Source organism: Equus quagga, chromosome 1, assembly GCF_021613505.1.
Source record: "Equus quagga isolate Etosha38 chromosome 1, UCLA_HA_Equagga_1.0, whole genome shotgun sequence".
In the NCBI taxonomy this organism is placed as follows: Eukaryota; Metazoa; Chordata; class Mammalia; order Perissodactyla; family Equidae; genus Equus; species Equus quagga.
Genome location: NC_060267.1, coordinates 16,301,317 through 16,318,602, shown reverse-complemented (window position 1 = coordinate 16,318,602; position 17,286 = coordinate 16,301,317). Strand labels below are relative to the sequence as shown.

Below are 17,286 nucleotides of genomic sequence, written 5' to 3'. Positions count from 1 at the left end.
TCACTCCAGCATCCAGAACCACAGTGGGTGCTAGGGCTGGAAAGGGCTCAGCCACCTCAGCTCAGACCCCCGGGGTCGACGCCCAATGCCTGGGGGCCTTGCTGAGATATGGCGTGTTGATACCCAAATGTCCATCTCCTGACTTTTCAGTCCCTGAGAGATGTAACCTTTCCTGTGGATGAATGATGGGCCCTAAATTGAACCTTGGCTCATTGTGATTATCACCACGCCCTCAAGGCCCAGACAGGTGGGAGAAGGGAAGGGACAGGCAAGAAACTTGGACACGGCCTGTCTGGAGTCAGCCGGCAAAGCTCAAACGGCAGCAGCCCGAGCGCTCAGAAGAGGCCAGCAGCCCCTTTGGGCCTGAATTGAGGATTCACCAGAAGGCACAGGGCCTTAACTTCTTCTCCCAGGGAAAGGCTAGGGGGTGGGGCAGCAGACAGGGCTGGCAGATGGATGTCTGCCTGGAATAGTGACAGGCAATTTGTTCTCCTAACAGAGAAAAAGAAGTGAGTCCAAGAGGGTTGATGTCTATACCTCCTGCTCTACCAGCTGCCTGAGTTTATCCAACTGTGCCAGGCCTGACATGTCCTGGAGCCCCATCCTGGGACTTAGTGGAGGCTCCGAGCCAGGAGGAGACACTTCCTGCCCCTAGGGAATCTCCAGCCTGATCCAGGTTCAGGAAACACACATTGACATCCCTGGCTCCGAGCCACAAAGACAGAAGCAGAGACCCTCAGGGTTCTAGACGCTGTGGGGGTGGGGAGGAGGATGTGTATGAGTGGGAGGGAGGGCAGGCAGGGGGAGCAGAGAGCAAAGGCAAATGAGAGGAGGGCGTGAGGCAGCCTGTGTGTCCCCGAGGAGTGGTCCTGGGCAGCCGAAGAGGGTGGACTTGTCTCCATGGGGTGGAGCCCACATCTGGGAGGATCAGGGCTGGGTGGTGGGGCTGTACAGGGTGGAGGAGCAGCTGGGGAAGAAGAGACTGGAGGAGCCTGCATCTGGCTTAAGGAGCACACATTTATGCGGGAACTGGTTTGAACCAGGCGGGAGGGTATGAGAGCAAGGAGTTTGGATGGGGTTCTGGCTGCTGGGGGTGTGTGGGGTGGGGCCGGGGAGAAAGCAATCACGGGGGCAGCTGGGGCTGTAATCCAGGCCTGAGGGGACCGAGGAAGCTGAGCCGGAATCAGGCTACGGGAGTGGACAGGAAGAGGCAGGATCACTGGGGGGCTGAGGAAACACTGCATGGGGCTGGGAGGGACTGGCCAGCTGGAGATGGGGCAAGAGGGAGTTGAGCATGGGACACGCTGGAGGCGACGGAGACATTGTCGTTCGCAAGATCACATATCCTTGCAGGGCAGCAGCATTTATTGAAACACAGATTGAGACAACCCAGAAGGCAAGGCACCCACAGACAGTCGTAACCAGAGGGAGACCCAGGAAGTGGCCTGACCTTCTCCATCCCACCCGCTCTGCACTGGACAGACCCCGCCCCTGCACCGGCAGGGGGAGATCTGGAGCAACCACGGAGTTTTCTCTGAAATGTTTAAAGGTGCACTGAATAGCGAGAGCTGTCCAAAATCAAAAGGATTCCCCCCATAATGGGCCCCTTAACTGGGAGGTCACATGAGGAATTTGGCTGGAACACGTTAGCCCAGAAGAAGGCAGTCCGTCAGAGAGACAAGCAAAACACGAAATAACCACCTGGCAAAAGCTTCCTGCAGAGATCTCCCCAGCCAGGAGAGGGCAGCTGCCGGAGGTGGGGTGGGGGGCTTCCTCTCTGTTTGGTTCTCAGGTGGTGGGAGACGCGGCTGGATAGTTGGGCTCATTCCTTGTCCAGGGGAAGGCCAAGCTTCCATGATGTCCAGGCACCCTGGGTGACTAGTAGTGTCCCGGAGAGCTTGATGGACAACACGAATTGGCCACAGGTATTCTGGAGTCAAATTGGACTTAAGCGAAAGGCAGGGAATGACTCTCTAACTGAAGCTGAGGAGAGCTAGGAAGCAACGCCCTAAAATGAGGAGGGGACGGAGAGTGGCCCCAGGGTTTTTCCCTCTGTAGGAACATGTGGAAGATTCTGGAAGCAAGCACACATTTTCCATTCACACACCATCCCGAGCTTGGCAGATGCAGGCGACCCCGGGACTCTACGCAAAGCGGACCGACCGGCTGCTCCCGCAGCTGAAGCTGGAGGAGCGGGGCTGACAGGGGGCGCAGGCGTCGGGGGCCAGCACGCTGATGCTGCCCCCCGTGGCCGAGGCGCCAGACACAAGCTGCCGCCCCGGGGTGGTGCTGAACGTGAGGCCCCCACAGGAGACTCCACCGCGGGAACTGCTGACGCCTGTGGGGAGAGAGGGGACAGGGAGGGGTGAGTGGCCTGCCGTGAACTCCCCAACCCCATAACAGGCCCTAAAGGGCTTCTGCACTGCAGGAGCTTCCTCCTCCTCAAAGGGGTTTAGCAGTTCATGACTCAGGCCCTGTTCCTCTCAGCATCTCAGCCCTTCCAGGGGACCGGGGCAAGACGCCAGGACCCCGGACCCAGAGGGGCAAAGCCACCTTGCCCCATTTCCACGGCCTGCAGCTCACACTGCCACCAGGGAAGGGCGCTCACCTCTGCTTTTCCTACCCCCCTTAAGGCTCCCCCATGAGGAGCCAGGGGAGGCTGAAAGGCCACCTCCCATTTGGGGAACATTCCAGGTTCAAAGGGTTAGGCTGTCGGGTTCAACTTTGCCCAGCGACAAAGCCATTTTTCTAGGGGGGTTTTGAGCGGATACTCACACAAATTCACGGAGCCCACACCTTCGCACAGCCTACGGGGAAAGAACACTCCGTTAGCCCCGGCCGCTGAGCAGTCATCCTTGAGGTGGATGTGGCTCGGGGACAGAGGGCCCTCCTGTGTACAGATCCTACCCCTGAGTGGCAGGAAGGGCTCCCCAAAGTCCGTATGAAATGCTCACTGTCTTTCTGTAACCATTCTCTGACCACGGAGACAAGGTCTTGTGGTTTTCGGCAGAGATGGGGGAGGTGATGAACTCCACCACCGCCTCCATTCTGAGTGGCCCTGCCCACTCTGGGTGGTTCCATCAGGCTCACAAACAGGAGAGTGGAGTGAAATGCTTGTGTGTGTGGAAGGGCTCCGTGCCAGTGAAGAGCTAGGCGTGCAGAGAGCGCATTTCCTATAACACGTAAGGCTGCACGGCAGGCCGAGCTGCAGCCTCGTGTAGCAAGCTAGTCCAAGAGAACAGATTTCAGAGACAGGAGACATACATGCAGGACTTGGCTCCTGCATTTAACTGTGTGGCTATGAGAAAGTCATTGAATGCTGAGCCCTCTTTCCTTGTCTTTGGTTAAAAAATGATACCCACCTCATTGGGTGGCAAGGATTAAAATGAGCACCTAGCATGGGTCTTGCATATAATAAGTATTCGATAAGTTCTTCTTCTTCTTGAAGCTTGACCTGTACTAGCAGTGGTCAGCTATGTAGCTCACACTTGGGCTCAGGGAAATGCACTCCCAAGGACCAGGGCCTCTACCTTCCATACCCACAAGGTCCCCCTTAGCCCACCTGTGCTCCTCGCCCTCCAGCAGGCGCCTATAGGTGGCGATCTCGATGTCCAGGCCCAGCTTGGCGTTCATCACCTCCTGGTACTCCCTGAGCAGGCAGGCCATGTCCTGCTTGGCCTTCTGCAGGGCCTCCTCCAGCCCGGCCAGCTTGCAGCGGGCATCGGTGAGGGCCGCCTCGCCCTGCTGCTCGGCCTCGGCCACAGCGGCCTCCAGCTTGGCCCGCTACGGGGGAGGAGATGTGAGGACAAGGGTGAGAGAGAGAAGGCCGGCTTGGCTCAGCTGAGCCGATGGAGCTGGGGCAGGGAGAGGGGTCCCAGAGAGAAGAGAAGGTGGGTTAGCTACCTGTGACCGGGTAGTTAATGGGACTGTGAACATGGGGAAGGGCATGGGAGCACCATCTCTCCTTGGCGGTGGTCATGAGGGGGCCAAGGAGGGGATGTCAGTGATGCAGCTCATCGTGGCTTGAGTGCTGCGTGATGTGGTAGAGCCCCTGCCCTCGCTCTGGGTCCCTGCTTCCTCATGGGCACCCTGTGAGGCCTGATAGGGGCCAGGCCTTTGTCACCCTGGGGGCAAAGGGCCCTGCGCTGCCGTCTGCCTGTGCTGGGTGTTGGAGCCCTCCCTGTATGCTACCTGGCCCTTGGCATTCTCGATCTCGGCGGTCAGCCTCTGGATCAGGCGGTTCAGCTCGTTGATCTCCTCCTTGGTGCGGCGCAGGGTCTCCCCGTGCCGGACCACCGTGGCCTTCATTTCTTCGCACTGGGGGTAGGCAGAGAGGCTCCTGAGGCTCAGGATGGGACATCCCACCATTCAGGACAGCAGAGATGATAGTGCAGGTTGTACAGTGCTCAGCCTGCATAATCATACCTGGCAGCCCTGCCCTGCCACCCAGACTGAGAGCTGTCTGCCTTTCTCTTACCATCCCTAAAGATCAAAATCTCCCGGAAAAAGAAGCCTTGCTAACATCCACCTCGCATCCCTCCCACTGCTGTGTCAGGAGGCAGGTGCTCCGTGCCACTCACCTTGCTGCGGTACCAGGACTCGGCCTCGGCCCGGCTGCGGTTGGCGATGTCGTCGTACTGAGCCTTGATTTCGGCCACAATGCAGTCCATGTTGAGGTCCCGGCTGTTGTCCATCTTGACGATGACCGAGGTGTCTGAGATGTGGGCTTGGAGGACGCGGATCTCCTGGGGGGCCAACAGCCAGTGCAGTTGGTTCTGGTGCCCGCATTGGGCCATGTGTTCTAGGCCTGGGGACAAGGTCCACTCCCTGGAGGGGTCTCTGGTCAGGCACGTTACATGACCGCTGTCCACATGCTGCGCCCCCCACCATTCACACACGGGTACGTGATAAAACAATAAAGCTGGAGGGGACCCTAGAGGTCAGCTGGGGATGCCCCCGACTTAACAAATGGGAAAACTGCAGCCCTGTGTGTGAAAAGGCTTGACTCAGAGTCGCTCAGCAGAGGCCTGGGGTTTGAATGTCAGGACCAGTGATTTGTCTGTTAATTAAGAGCCCTCTCTAACTGGAAACCTACTCTGACCCCACCCCTACGTACACACTTTCCTATCCGCGTATAGACCGATGTGTACGCAGACACACACCTGTAACCCGCAGAGGAACTCACGACAGTGAGACCCAACACGCACTCCATGTCCTCAGACACGCATGCCAGGCTCTCCCTGGGCTCACACACACATGACAGCCACACAACATGCCCCTCTTGCATGTGTGTGCATGTTCTTCTCATGCTTACATCACCCATGGGGCGGACACGTGCACACACGCACCCTCGTCCATCTCCCCCAGGCCTCCCCTGTTCCCCTCCACCTGCCCTGGAGGGTTGACGGGGCCCCTCACCTCATCATAGAGGCGCTTCAGGAAGCTGGACTCCTCCACCAGGGCCTCCACGTTGGCCTCCAGGTCTGACTTCCTCAGGTAGGCGCAGTCCACGTCCTGGTGGTGGCGGGGGGGTGGGGGGGAGGCGAAGAGGAGAGGGCGTGCGTATGGGAGGAGGCCCAGGGAGGGTGCCTCTGTGGTCCCTGTGGTGACCGGGCCCCCCACTGGAGTTTGCACAGATGGGTCCCCCTCCCTCCCCGCTCCATGACCAGCCCCCTCACCTTCTTTAGAACCACGAACTCGTTCTCGGCTGTGGCTCTCAGAGCCACCTCCTCTTCATACCTGGGTATAGGAGAGAGGGGCCGGAGCTGAGGGCGGGGGCCTGGAGACCATCCCAGCTCCCCAGCAAGCTCTTCCGGAAGTCCAAAGGGATTAACTCCCTGCAAATGTCATCCTCTCCATGACCTGTTCTGTGCATTCTCATGGGCTAGCCCTCGTCCCAGCCTGGCTTATTCCACCCAGTCCTGCAGTCTCTGGGATGAGATCAAGGAATGCACGCTCCATCCCCCAAGCCTAAAATCATCCCTGCTTCCTAGATGCAAAGAGAGCTGGTGCCACAGGCAGGGAGAATGCAGAGCCTGTGTCGTAAAGGTGAGTGGAAGGAGCAGGGAAAAAAGATTGCTGTAGGACCACACTGGCATTCTTTTCCTCACTTCCCCTGAAGCTCTAAGACCCACCGGGCCTCCCAGAGGTAGAGTTGGAGCTGAAGAATCTGCAGAAACCTAAACCACTACTGGACATGTCCTCGGGTTCCAGGCAGCCCCTGTTGCCAGGCAGGAATCTTAAAGATGCTGCTTCCAGAGGGTCGTGGGCGGAGCCTTCCCGCTTCCCGGTGATCCCCTGGTTGTGTGCACTCACCTCTTCTTGTAGCCCTCCAGCACCTCCTGCACGTGGTTGAGCTCCGAGGCCAACCTCCCGCTGTCGGCCTCCACGCACTCCGCCTCCCGCCGCAGCGTCTCGATGTAGCCACTGAACAGCGGCTCCAGGTTGCTCTCGCAGCAGCGCTGGTTCTGGTAGAACTGCCACTTGGTCTCCAGCAGCTTGTTCTGCTGCTCCAGGAAGCGCACCTGCCATTCAGGGTGGAGGAAGAAGACTCAGGGGGAGTCGGCCAGGTGCCTGGTCCCCCGGAGCCCTCTCTAGCCTGATGCTCCCTGAACCGCCGGGACCAGCCAAGGACTGAACCGTGGGGTTGAGCGTTGGGACCCAAGGAGCCTGGGTACCAGCCCCTGGGGAGGCAGTGCAATATCTTTATCAGTATCTGTATCTGTATCTATCTCTTAATTTCATTCAATTCTCACAATCCTTTGGGGGGAGATATTATTCCCTCCATCGTACAGACTGGAAAACTGAGACCCAAAGTGTGAAATGACTAGCTCATTGTCACCCCATCAGCAGGTGATGGAGTCAGGATTTGCCGTCCTGTGGGTCCCCTCACCTGCCCACCACATACGTCTAAGTAGCTCATCTAAATTCTCTCAACTCCAATTTGTTATTCGACAAATGGAGATAATGATACCTACCCCACTGGGGCATTTCGAGGATTAACTAAGAGAAAGTGATGACAGGAAGGTCAGTCCTGCCATCCCCATCACCCCGGACCCCAGACCCCAGAGGCTGGTCCCATCTACTCTGCGGAGTGAGGCCGCGCATACGCAGGAGTGAAGGGAGCAGTGTAGGAGGCCTTATCGGGGGACAGGCTCGCAGCAGAGTGGTGTTTTTTCTGCATCACTGGGCCTCCTCCTGCCAGCCTGGCCACCTTGCCGTCCACGTTCCCAGCCCCCCACCCATGAAGGAGGCTGCCAAATCTGGATTCGTTAGTTGTCACACCTCCCCATCCACTACCGTTCTTGGAAAATAATACTAACAGCTAGCATTTATCGAGTGCTTACTGTGTGCCAGCACTTTTCCTGCATGAACCCACCAATCCCCACAACAAGCACAGAGCCCAGTTCCGTCAGCCAGACGAGTATCATGCCGGGGTCCCACATGCCAGGGCAGGGATGGGGGAGGCAACACGGTGCCAAGCGGCGCCCCCGACACTTCCTGAGCTGCCTAGGCCACAGGCCACGTGCCTTTTATTCTTCCCATTAACTCCCACTCTTCCAGCACCCAGGGCCCAGGCCAGTTTTTCAGGAGCAGCTCTGATATTCCCGTGTTGTCTTCTCTCCGCACATACACACACACTTTAGACCACACACTCAATTTCTGGACTGCTGGGGGCCCTCAATACACTTTGCTGGAATTGGAGGATGAAAACCCGTCCTTCTGCCCTTATTGGTATGCATTTCCCTCTCTCTGCTGTCTGAAATGTGGCTGCCCTGCTGTCTCCGGGACAGACTGGGATCTTCCCCAGGGAGGGCAGGGCTGGGGCCCTCTCTGGACCATCCCGGGCCTCACTGACCTTGTCGATGAAGGCAGCGAACCTGTTGTTGAGGCTCTTTATCTGCTCCTTCTCCTCGTGCTTCACGCCCTGTGCGTTGGGGTCGATCTCCAGGTTGAGGGGCGCCAGGAGGCTCTCATTGACTGACACCGTGGTGATGCAGGGCGGGCTGGGTCCGCACACGCCTCCGGAGCGGTATCCAAAGCTGCGGCCGCAGGAACCGGCCCGGAAGCCGCCCACAGCGATACGGGGTCCGCAGGAGCCCAGGTTAGAGAGGCTGCGGCTACTGAAGCCCGTCAGCCCCCGGTAGCAGGACACCCCCCGGTAAGGGGCGGCGCTGATGCAGCAACGGCTGCCAGTTTTGGGGGCCACAGCCGAGCAGGAGCTGAAGGTCCTGGTGACACCACATCCTGAGCTGATCCTGTAGGAACGGCAGGACATCTTGTGCGTCTGAGCAGAGGTGAGCACAGCGGACGATGGTGAGGGCTGCGGGGTGCACGGCTTAGGATCCTTCTGGCCTCTCTGATCCTCCCTGGTCCTTTTATTGGTGGGGAGAGCTGGGGTTGGCTGCATAAAAGGAGTGAAAAGCCATTTTATGTTGTTTATGGGCTTGGGGAGTTTGCCAGCAACTCCCCAAGGACTCGTCTTAAAGGTGAGCTCAGCGGCGACTCCGGGACTCCGTAAAGGTATTGAGGATGTTATTAGGGACACTGTGCGTTTGCACTTTTCATCTTCAAAGCTCGTTTACATACATTAAGTAATTAATTTTCTCGCAATCGCCCTGTGAGAGGGCCTCAACCCACACCTGGAGACGGGTTTGAACTCCACAACAGTCTGAAGGGGCTGGGTTTGGGGCAGAGGCTGGGGCCACCATCTCTGGAGAACTTCCAGGGTCCCAGGTTGGGTGAGACCACGAGAGGTCGTTACCTCTGACGTCCTGGCTCCATGCAGGACACGTTCTCAAGTAATTGTGTTTCAGGGGCGGATGCATCCGGTTAGTCCGGACTGCCCCAGGCGGCATCGCCTGGATGGTGGTTCAGGTCCAGAGGGGCCCTTTTGACCAAGCTCCCTGCACGACACGGGGAAGGAGCACATGGCCTCTTAGAACTTTCTGGATTCCAGCCCAAAAGCCCTTTGTTTCTCACCCACCCAAACTGCAAGCCACTCAACTCTTGGTGGCCACAATGACAGGCACTTGTGGGTAATGGGAGGCCTCCCCCTAGGCACTGTCTTCCACTGGCCAAAAGGATGGGAGAACCCAATCCTGGGATAACCGGGCTGCTGTGAACTTGCTCTGGGCACCTTCCCTTGGCTCTTGAAGAAGAAACAGGTCCTGTAAGCATTCCTTCCTTCCAAGACCACCAGCCAGAGGAGGTACTCATCCTGTTCGCCAGCCCCAGGACTACCACCCCTGAGGAATGTTCAGAGATGGGGGTGGAAGGTGGCTTTTCTCTTCTGAAGACGCTGATTTCTGGCTCCCTGGGGCTCTGGGATTCTGGTTCTTTCTAAGTCCCTGCTTCCCTGTGTGTCCTGGGGCCACTTATTAGGATAATGATTGCTATTCTTTTACCGTTCATTAAGCACAGACCTGGGGGCTGTAGTCTCTGACCAGGCCCCAGAGGTGTTAGAAACTTCAGGAAGGAGAGAGATGAGCTTCCTCCTAGAGTGATCACCCCTCGAGGGAGGCTCCCAGAACCAAACGCTGCCACCGCCGGGCCTCCATTTCCTGAGTCGTCCCTTCCATCCTGGCTCTGCCCTTGTCTCTACCGCCGGGCCTACCACAGGGCTTCGCCCAGCACAGGCTGACGGGTTTCTACCTCCACACCCCACGCCTGTTCTTCCGAGTAGGACGGAGAGCCTTGGGCAGCTGGCGGGGGAGGAGCAGCTAGCCTCACCAGCTGGCCCCAAATGATCTTCGGATCATAGTCACCCCTGCGGAAGCAGCTGAGACGTAGCACGTGGGCAGCGGAATCAAAGTTGGAAGACCCGGTTCAAGTGCCAGGTTGGATCCTTCTTAGCAATGTGGCTTTGGGGAAGTTCTTAATCTCCCTGAGCTTCCATCTCTGTGGCTGTAATGTGAGATTCATCCTTACCTTCCAGGGTTGTTTGGAGGCTCAAGTGGATAATACACAAGAATGTGCTTTGGGGACCAGAAAACTCTGAATAAAGGAAAGGGACTCTTTGTTTCCTATCAGAAACACCCCACCGGCCCCTGCACCCCTCAGCCGGCAGAGTGGGCCTGTTCCTCGCCCCATCTCTGTTCTTCGCCTCCTCCGCACATTTATGACTTCTTTACCCTTTCAAGGCTGCTTTTAATGTTTTCTTTAACCTGAGTTCACTAGTATAAGGATTTGGGGGGAATCTGGGGGTGGAGAGGGGAGGCTGCGTTGGGGAGCACAGGGGATGGTTGGCCAGCCCGCACCCCTCGGCAGGGGCTCTGCTGGCCTGGGTCCAGGGCTGCATTCCGGTGCCTTGGACGGTGAGCTCATTGACTGACAGTTGTGTAGACCTGGAACTGGTGCGATGTGGGCCGAGAGGGATTTAGGCCTTTTGAAAGTAGAGGGGGTGGCAAGAGTGGGAGGTGGAGGATGGGTGGGCCCACCTTCTTCTCAACTCCTACAAGCCTCTGCTTCCTTCAGCTTGTTGAAGAGGATGGAAGCAGACCCAGTTCTGCCCCTCTTTGGGAACAGGAGGGAGTGGAAGCCTTTTCCTGTAGAATGGCTCCTGTGTCAGCTGCTTCCTCCTGCCCCCAACACACACACACACACGCACACACACCGCTCCCCGTCCTCCACCCTGAGTTGAGCCTGGGAACTGAGGATGAGCAAGTGGATCCAGGGGACTCAAGAGACCTGGGAGAAACCCCACTGCTTTCAGAAATAAGATGCCCATCCAGGACCAGCAGAACTATCCAGGACAAGGGTGTGAGCACCTGGGCAGGTGTGTGGAGAGTGAGGACGGGCCCAGCCCGCACAGGGAGGTACTCATGGGCGCTGGGTGAAGTCTGTGTCTCTGCAGATGCAGCTGGGACCAGGGCTGGTGGGCGCGCTCAGGATGGCTGTCCGGATGGTGCTTGGATTGGAGGGGCCGGCTGGAGAGGGAGGTCGAGTCCTCATGGGCTGTTCCCAGGTCGACCAGGGCAAGTGAGAACCTCACAGACCAGGCCAGTCTGGCACAGCTCCCTGGAGGGTCTGGGTACACCCAGGGAATCTGAGCCTTTGCAGTCTGGTCTGCCCAAGGGAGGGACACAGAACCCGTAGCCCCATGCCTGTCTCTACCCATCACCCAAGCACTCTGCCCCCTGGGACCACATCATTGTCCAGGTGCTGGCACTGGCCCCGGACCTCTCTGCTCTGGCCTCCTCCTCATTTACTGCCCTCCTGTGCCCGATGGCTTCCCTGAACGCTTCTCTCTCCCCCAAGTCTTCTCCTTGGTCACACTTTTGTCTGGAATGTCCCAGAACAACAGGCCACCTCTCCCAAGAAGGCTTTTGAACTAGTCAGAGGGAGGCTGTGATTTCTCCTCCTCCCTCTCTGAGTGGGCAGCTCATAAAATGCCATTTCCGGGGCTCCCCAAGTAACTCCAATTATTCCCTTCCACACACCCTTGTCCTGGCGCTGTCATTTGCCACCGCCTTCGCTCCTGTCCCCTGCTGCCTCCACACCTTTTGAAGGCCACACCCAGTGTCGGGAATGTCCACTCAAGAGCCCATGTCCATATTGTAATTTAAAATGCTCCCCAGAGGTCACTTCTTCCAGGAAGCCTTCAAGAGTTAATTGGGTGAGAAAGGTTCTTTGCCCCATCCTGGTGCCCCAGCGACTTCCACTCCATCCGACTCTGCTCCTTTCCTGGAGTCCATCTCCTGGGGTTTCCCCAGAGGCCACATCACTCACTCATGCCCACCCACGATGGTCCGTCCCCCTCCTGCATGTGAAGCTGGATGCTGGTTGGGGCCATGCTTGCTCTTCCTCACGCCAGCGGCTCACGACCTCCCTTCACTTCTGCCCTCTCTCCTGGGCTTGACTCCCCTGCCTCTAGGAAGGCTGTCAGGATTTGTCCCCAGAGAAGGGAGCGCTGACCCCTTCCCGCCCTGCCCTGTCTGTCCGTCTGTCTGAGCACTGCCTGCCGGCCCTCGCAGTTTTGTGTTTGCATCTGCCTGGGCTCCCGTGGACGTTCTTGCTGTCTTTGCTGGTGGCTGGTTCTCAAGAGTTGAGCTTGAGGGGTTCCCCACGGACAAGGCCTGTCCTGAGCACGGCCTTGGTTGCTGCCCACACAGCTCATTCAAGTTGGGCATCGCCCATCATCTCTGCTGGTCTTCCCCACACTTTATTACGTATCCAAGTCGATGCCACTCCCCGGTGCTAGGACACAGCTCTTGAAGGGTCTTCTAGCCCTGTGATGCTTTCTTTGGCTTTTTTCAAACTTGGGCATGACTCAGACCCCATGTGAGAGGAGGGAGGTCTGAGCCACAGGGAGGAGCTGGATGGACCCTGGATCCTCCCCAGCAATTCTGGGGCCGTGCCCCTCATCTGTTGGCAAGGCCGCTCCCCCGGCTGCCCAATCCTCCCTCTCACGGGCTTCCCCACCAGGAGCTCCAAGAAACTGCAGTGTCCTCCCGAACCGTGTCCACACACCTTCCTGCAGGTGGAGGTCCCTGGTGGCTCTGCTGTTTCCCATGGCCACTCTGGTCAGAGCAGATGCTCAGTAAACACAGAGCCTCTAATTTCAGAATTCGACCGTATTAATGGTTTTGAATTTTTTTTTCTAGCACCATTTCCCTAACTCTTAGGAGGAAAACAGCTATCTAAAGCTGATTGTGGGTGCTATCAGCTAACTGATGCGGAGTAGGAGTGGTCATTTGAACCAGACCCCTGTGGCCCAGTGCCGGACAGATACACAGGGCCTCTGTGCGAGTCCCGTCTCCCAGATGACTCAGCAGCAGGCTTCCCAGCACTGCTCAGGATGGCATGGCCAAGGAGTTCCTTCGAGGTCTTGCTTCTGGGGCACAGAGCTGTATAGACACAGTTATAAAAACAGATGAGAATGACATGCTGGTCCCCTGCTTGCCCTGGCCCCTCTGCTCCATTCTCAACACAGTGGAGGGATCACCTTAGAACCAGATTGTCTCACTCTTCTGCTCAAATGCCCACGGATTCCCCATGTCACTCAGAGTACAAGATGAAGTCCTAGGGATGGCCGACAGGGCCCTGCACTGCCTGTCCCTGCTGTCACCTCTCTCACCTCATCTCCTTGCTCTCGCCAGCCATGTTGGCCTCCTGCTGCTCTGCAGACACACCTGGCACACTCCTGCCTCAGGGCCTTTGCACTGCCTGTCTCCTCTGTCCAGAATGCTCTTCCCTCACCACATGGCTTGCTCCTTGGCCAGTGGGGCTTCTGCTCAAGTAACTCCTCTCAAAGAGCCTCTTGCTCTGCCCCCCCAGGGCGTTCTCCATCCAGCTCCCCTTGCTCTATTTCTTTTTTCCATAGCACTTAACACCTACTAACACACTCTACAACTGATTGATTGATTCTACTTATTGATTATTCTCAGTCTCTCCTCTCATCCCAAAACCAACTCCGTGGGAGCAGGGACTTGGTGTTTTGCTCGTTGATGGTTCCCCACACCTACAACAGTGCTGGGACTGTGGTGAGTGCCCAGGAAACATCTGCTGACTGATGGAATGTGTGCACGAATGGGTATCTTGGATACTTTAGATATTTAACGGTTGGTGGAAAATGCCACCTGTGGGAGGCCCTGGCCCTTGAGCCCTGGAGCATACCCAGTTTTAAAACCAGTTGAAAACTCCGAGCCCCCCCTGGTCTTTTGTTGCGTCGAGGCTGTGGTTTCCTGAGCATCTGTGGGAAGGAAGACTGATAGAAACACAGAATGGTAAAAACAGTGCTGTGTTGGGCTGGTGAGAGAGGGGGTAGGTTTCTTTTTAAAGTTGCTATTCATGTTGTAATATTTGTGTCCTAAACACAATTTTGGAGGAAAAAAATTGTTTTAAAGGACTCTAAGCTCCTTCTCCCACTGAATTACTTTGAAAATCCCCAGTGGCAGTGCCTCCTCGGAAGCTGGTGGCCAGCAGAGGGCAGCAAAGCCCCACAGCTGGCCCGGTGGAGGCTCAGTGTTGCAGGAGCAGGTGGAGCTGCCTGGCTGGGGCTCAGGCCTCCAGAGGTTGGATACAGATGCTGGAAACAGCCTGCTGACACTCCCGCATTCCACCCGCGGCTGGTACTGCAGTGGTTGAGCTGCCCAACACGGATATCCTCCATCAGTCATAAAACTAGAACCACCACCACCACCACCACCATCAAAACAATGACAATCATTTATTATGCACCTACTGTGTGCCACGCTACGTGCTAAGCACTTTAGTTATGCCATTGTGTGTAATCTCCACAACAACTCTTTGAAGTAGGAAACATTTTCCCATTTTACAGATGAAGCAAGAGGCTTACTGAGAGCAAGTGGCAGGCAGAGCAGCATGGTGAGGAATGTGGGTTCTGGAGTCAGAATGGCTCTGCTTCCACCATCTACTTAACCTCTCTGGGCCTCAGTTTTGTCGTCTGTGAAATGGGAAATAAGAAAAATGCCTGCTGCATAAGGTTATTGAAAGAACCAAGTGAGTTAGAGGATGAAAAGCACTTGGAACACTGCTCAGTTCAATCGACGTGAAGTATTCTGCTGCCTATTGTGACCACGGGTCACACAGCTAGTAAGTAGAGGATCCGGATTTGAACTGGGTTCTGCCCACACCAGAGTCCATGGATCTGACCCCTGTGTCATCTTTGGGGGAGAATCAGTGTCTTAACAATACTGAGTCTTCCCATTCATGAACATAGTATATATCTCTGTTTCTTTAAGTAGTTTTTGAATTCCTTTCTTTATCGTTTCGTAGCTTTCAGCATGCAGATCCTTCTTCACATACTTTTTCTGAGGCTTACACCTAAGTATTTCATCTTTTGGGTGCTATTGTAAATGATATTTTAAAAATTTTTGGCTTCCCAATGGTTCATTGCTAGTATATGGAATACAATTAGTTTTATATATTGACCTTGTATCCTAAAACCTTGCTCAACTTACATATTTGTTCTGGCAGGTTTTTACAAAAAGATTCCTTGGGATTTTCTATGTAGAAGATACTGTTTTCTGAAAATAGAAACAGTTTTATTCCTTCCTTTCCAACCTATATGGCTTTTATTTCTTCTTTTTGCCTGAGTTCACAGGCTAGACCAGCTTGTATAACCCTGACTAAGACACCCTTATCTAGTTTCCAGTCCCAGGAAGGAAAGAATTCAGTCTTTCACTGAACTGAGCATGCTGTTAGCTAGAGGGTTTTTTTTTTTTCATAGATGCCATTTTTTAGGTTAAAGAAGTTCCCATCTATTTCTAGTTTGCTGAGGGTTTTTATCAGGGGTAGATATTGAATTTTGTCAAATGTCTTTTTGCATCTATTAAGATAATCATACAATTTTCCTCTTTAGTCTGTTGCTATCATGTATTACATTAATAGATTTTTTAAAAGTTGGGCCAGCCGTGCATTCCTAGGATAAACTCTACTTAGTTATGATACATTATCCTTTTATTTGCTGCTGTATTCAATTCGCTAGTATTCTGTTGAAGATTTTTACGTTTATGTTCATGAGGGATATTGGTTTGTAGTCTTTTTTCTTATAATGTCTTTGCCTGGTTTTGGTATCCGGGTAATGCTGGTCTCATAAAAGGAGTTGGGAAATTTTCCCTCCTCTTACGTTTTCTGGTTGAATTCTTCCTTAAAAGTTTGGTAATATGCAGTGGTGAAGGTATTTGGGCCTGACATTTTCTTTGTTGGAAGATTTAAAAGTACACATTCAATTCTTTCTGTACATATAGAGCTATTCACGAAGGACTGGCTACACAATTTGTGGGGCTCAGTGTAAAACAGAAATACAAGGCCCCTTGTCAAAAATTATTAAGAATTTTGGTGCTGGCCCATTGGCGCAGCAGTTAAGTGTGCACGTTCTGCTTTGGTGGCCCGGGGTTCGCAAGTTCGGATCCCGGGTGCAGACATGTCTCCGCTTGTCAAGCCATGCTGTGGCAGGCGTCCCACATATAAAGTAGAGGAAGATGGCATGGATGTTAGCTCAGGGCCAGTATTCCTCAGAAAAAAGAGGAGGATTCGCAGCATATGTTGACTCAGGGCTAATCTTCCTCAAAAAAAAATTATTAAGAATTTCAAGATCCTGAAAATGGTCATTATACCATGCCTGGGGACTGTCTGTGGTATAGGATCCTGTGTGATAGCATGGGACACACGCCCATGGAGCCAGCCCTGCATTCAGGTGATCTATTTCTTCTTGAATGAGCTTTGTAGTTTGTGTCTTTCAAGGAATCTATCCACTTCATCTAGATCCCCAAATTTGTGGGCATAAAATTGTTCACAATATTCCTTTATTATCCTTTTAATATCTGTTGTGTCTGTAGAGATGTCCCCTGTTTCATTCCTAATATTGCTAATTTATGTCTTCTCTCTCTCTCTCTCTTTTTTTGCCTTCATTTCTGAAGGATAGTTTTGCTGGATTAGAATTCTGGGTTGACAGCACTTTAGGGATGTTGTTCCACTGTCTTCATAGCCTTCTGTCATAGTCCACTGTCTTTCATAGTTTCTAACAAGAAATCTGCAGTAATTTGAATACTTGTCTCCTACGCATACTGTCATTTTTCTCTAGCTTAAAAAATATTTTTTCCAATCTTCTTTTCTCCTTATTCTTCAGACTGGATAATTTCTATTAACTTATCTCTAAGTCATGGACTCTTTCTTTTGTCCTCTGCTTTTTGCTACGGGGCCCATAGATGATTTTTAAAATTTCAAATATAGTATTTTTCAGTTCTAAAATTTCCATTTGGTTCTGTTTTTGTGGTTTCTATTTTCTGCTGGGAACTTCTGTCTTTGCATTCACTTCAAATGTGTTTACTTCTATCTCATGGAACATAATTATAACAGTGCTTTTTCTCTGTGTGATAATTCCAACAACTGTATCATCTCGGGATTGACATCTGTTGATTTTCTTTCCTCTGGAGAATTGGCTGCATTTTCCTGGCTTCTTGAATGTCAAAATAATTTTAGATCATATCCTTGGCATTTAAAATATTGTGCTGTGTAGAGTATCAGTCCTGCTTAAATCCTCTGGAGAAATTTCAGATGGGTTTTGTTTGGTTTTAGCGGGAATCAGCCTAATTAGGTTCCGACTGAAAGTTCTTCTGTGGGCAATGGTTCCACGCTCAGCTCAGTTGCCCAAGCTTTTGCTTGCTGCTTTGTGTCTGCTCTGTGCATATCCCGCTTAGGCGTTTGTCTGAAACTCGGGCCATGGTTTCAATCTCATTGCAGTTCTCAAAGTCATTGGCACACCGCTTTGGGTCTCTCATGCACATACAGCTCCAGGGAGAGCCCAGGACTTGTGTGGAT

At 53.9% G+C, this 17,286-nt stretch overlaps 1 protein-coding gene across 1 annotated transcript; it reads right to left on the bottom strand.

Moving 5' to 3' along the window:
* Positions 1-1,342: 1,342 nt before the first annotated feature.
* Positions 1,343-8,382, bottom strand: LOC124246410 (keratin, type II cuticular Hb5). The gene is made up of 9 exons (XM_046674505.1): positions 7,859-8,382; positions 6,316-6,524; positions 5,679-5,739; positions 5,419-5,514; positions 4,581-4,745; positions 4,192-4,317; positions 3,563-3,783; positions 2,776-2,807; positions 1,343-2,338 (listed from the first exon to the last, which is right to left on the bottom strand). Exons 1-9 carry the CDS (start codon positions 8,276-8,278, stop codon positions 2,145-2,147), a joined length of 1,524 nt encoding a protein of 507 aa, XP_046530461.1. The 5' UTR covers positions 8,279-8,382; the 3' UTR covers positions 1,343-2,144.
* Between the last annotated feature and the right edge of the window lie 8,904 nt (positions 8,383-17,286).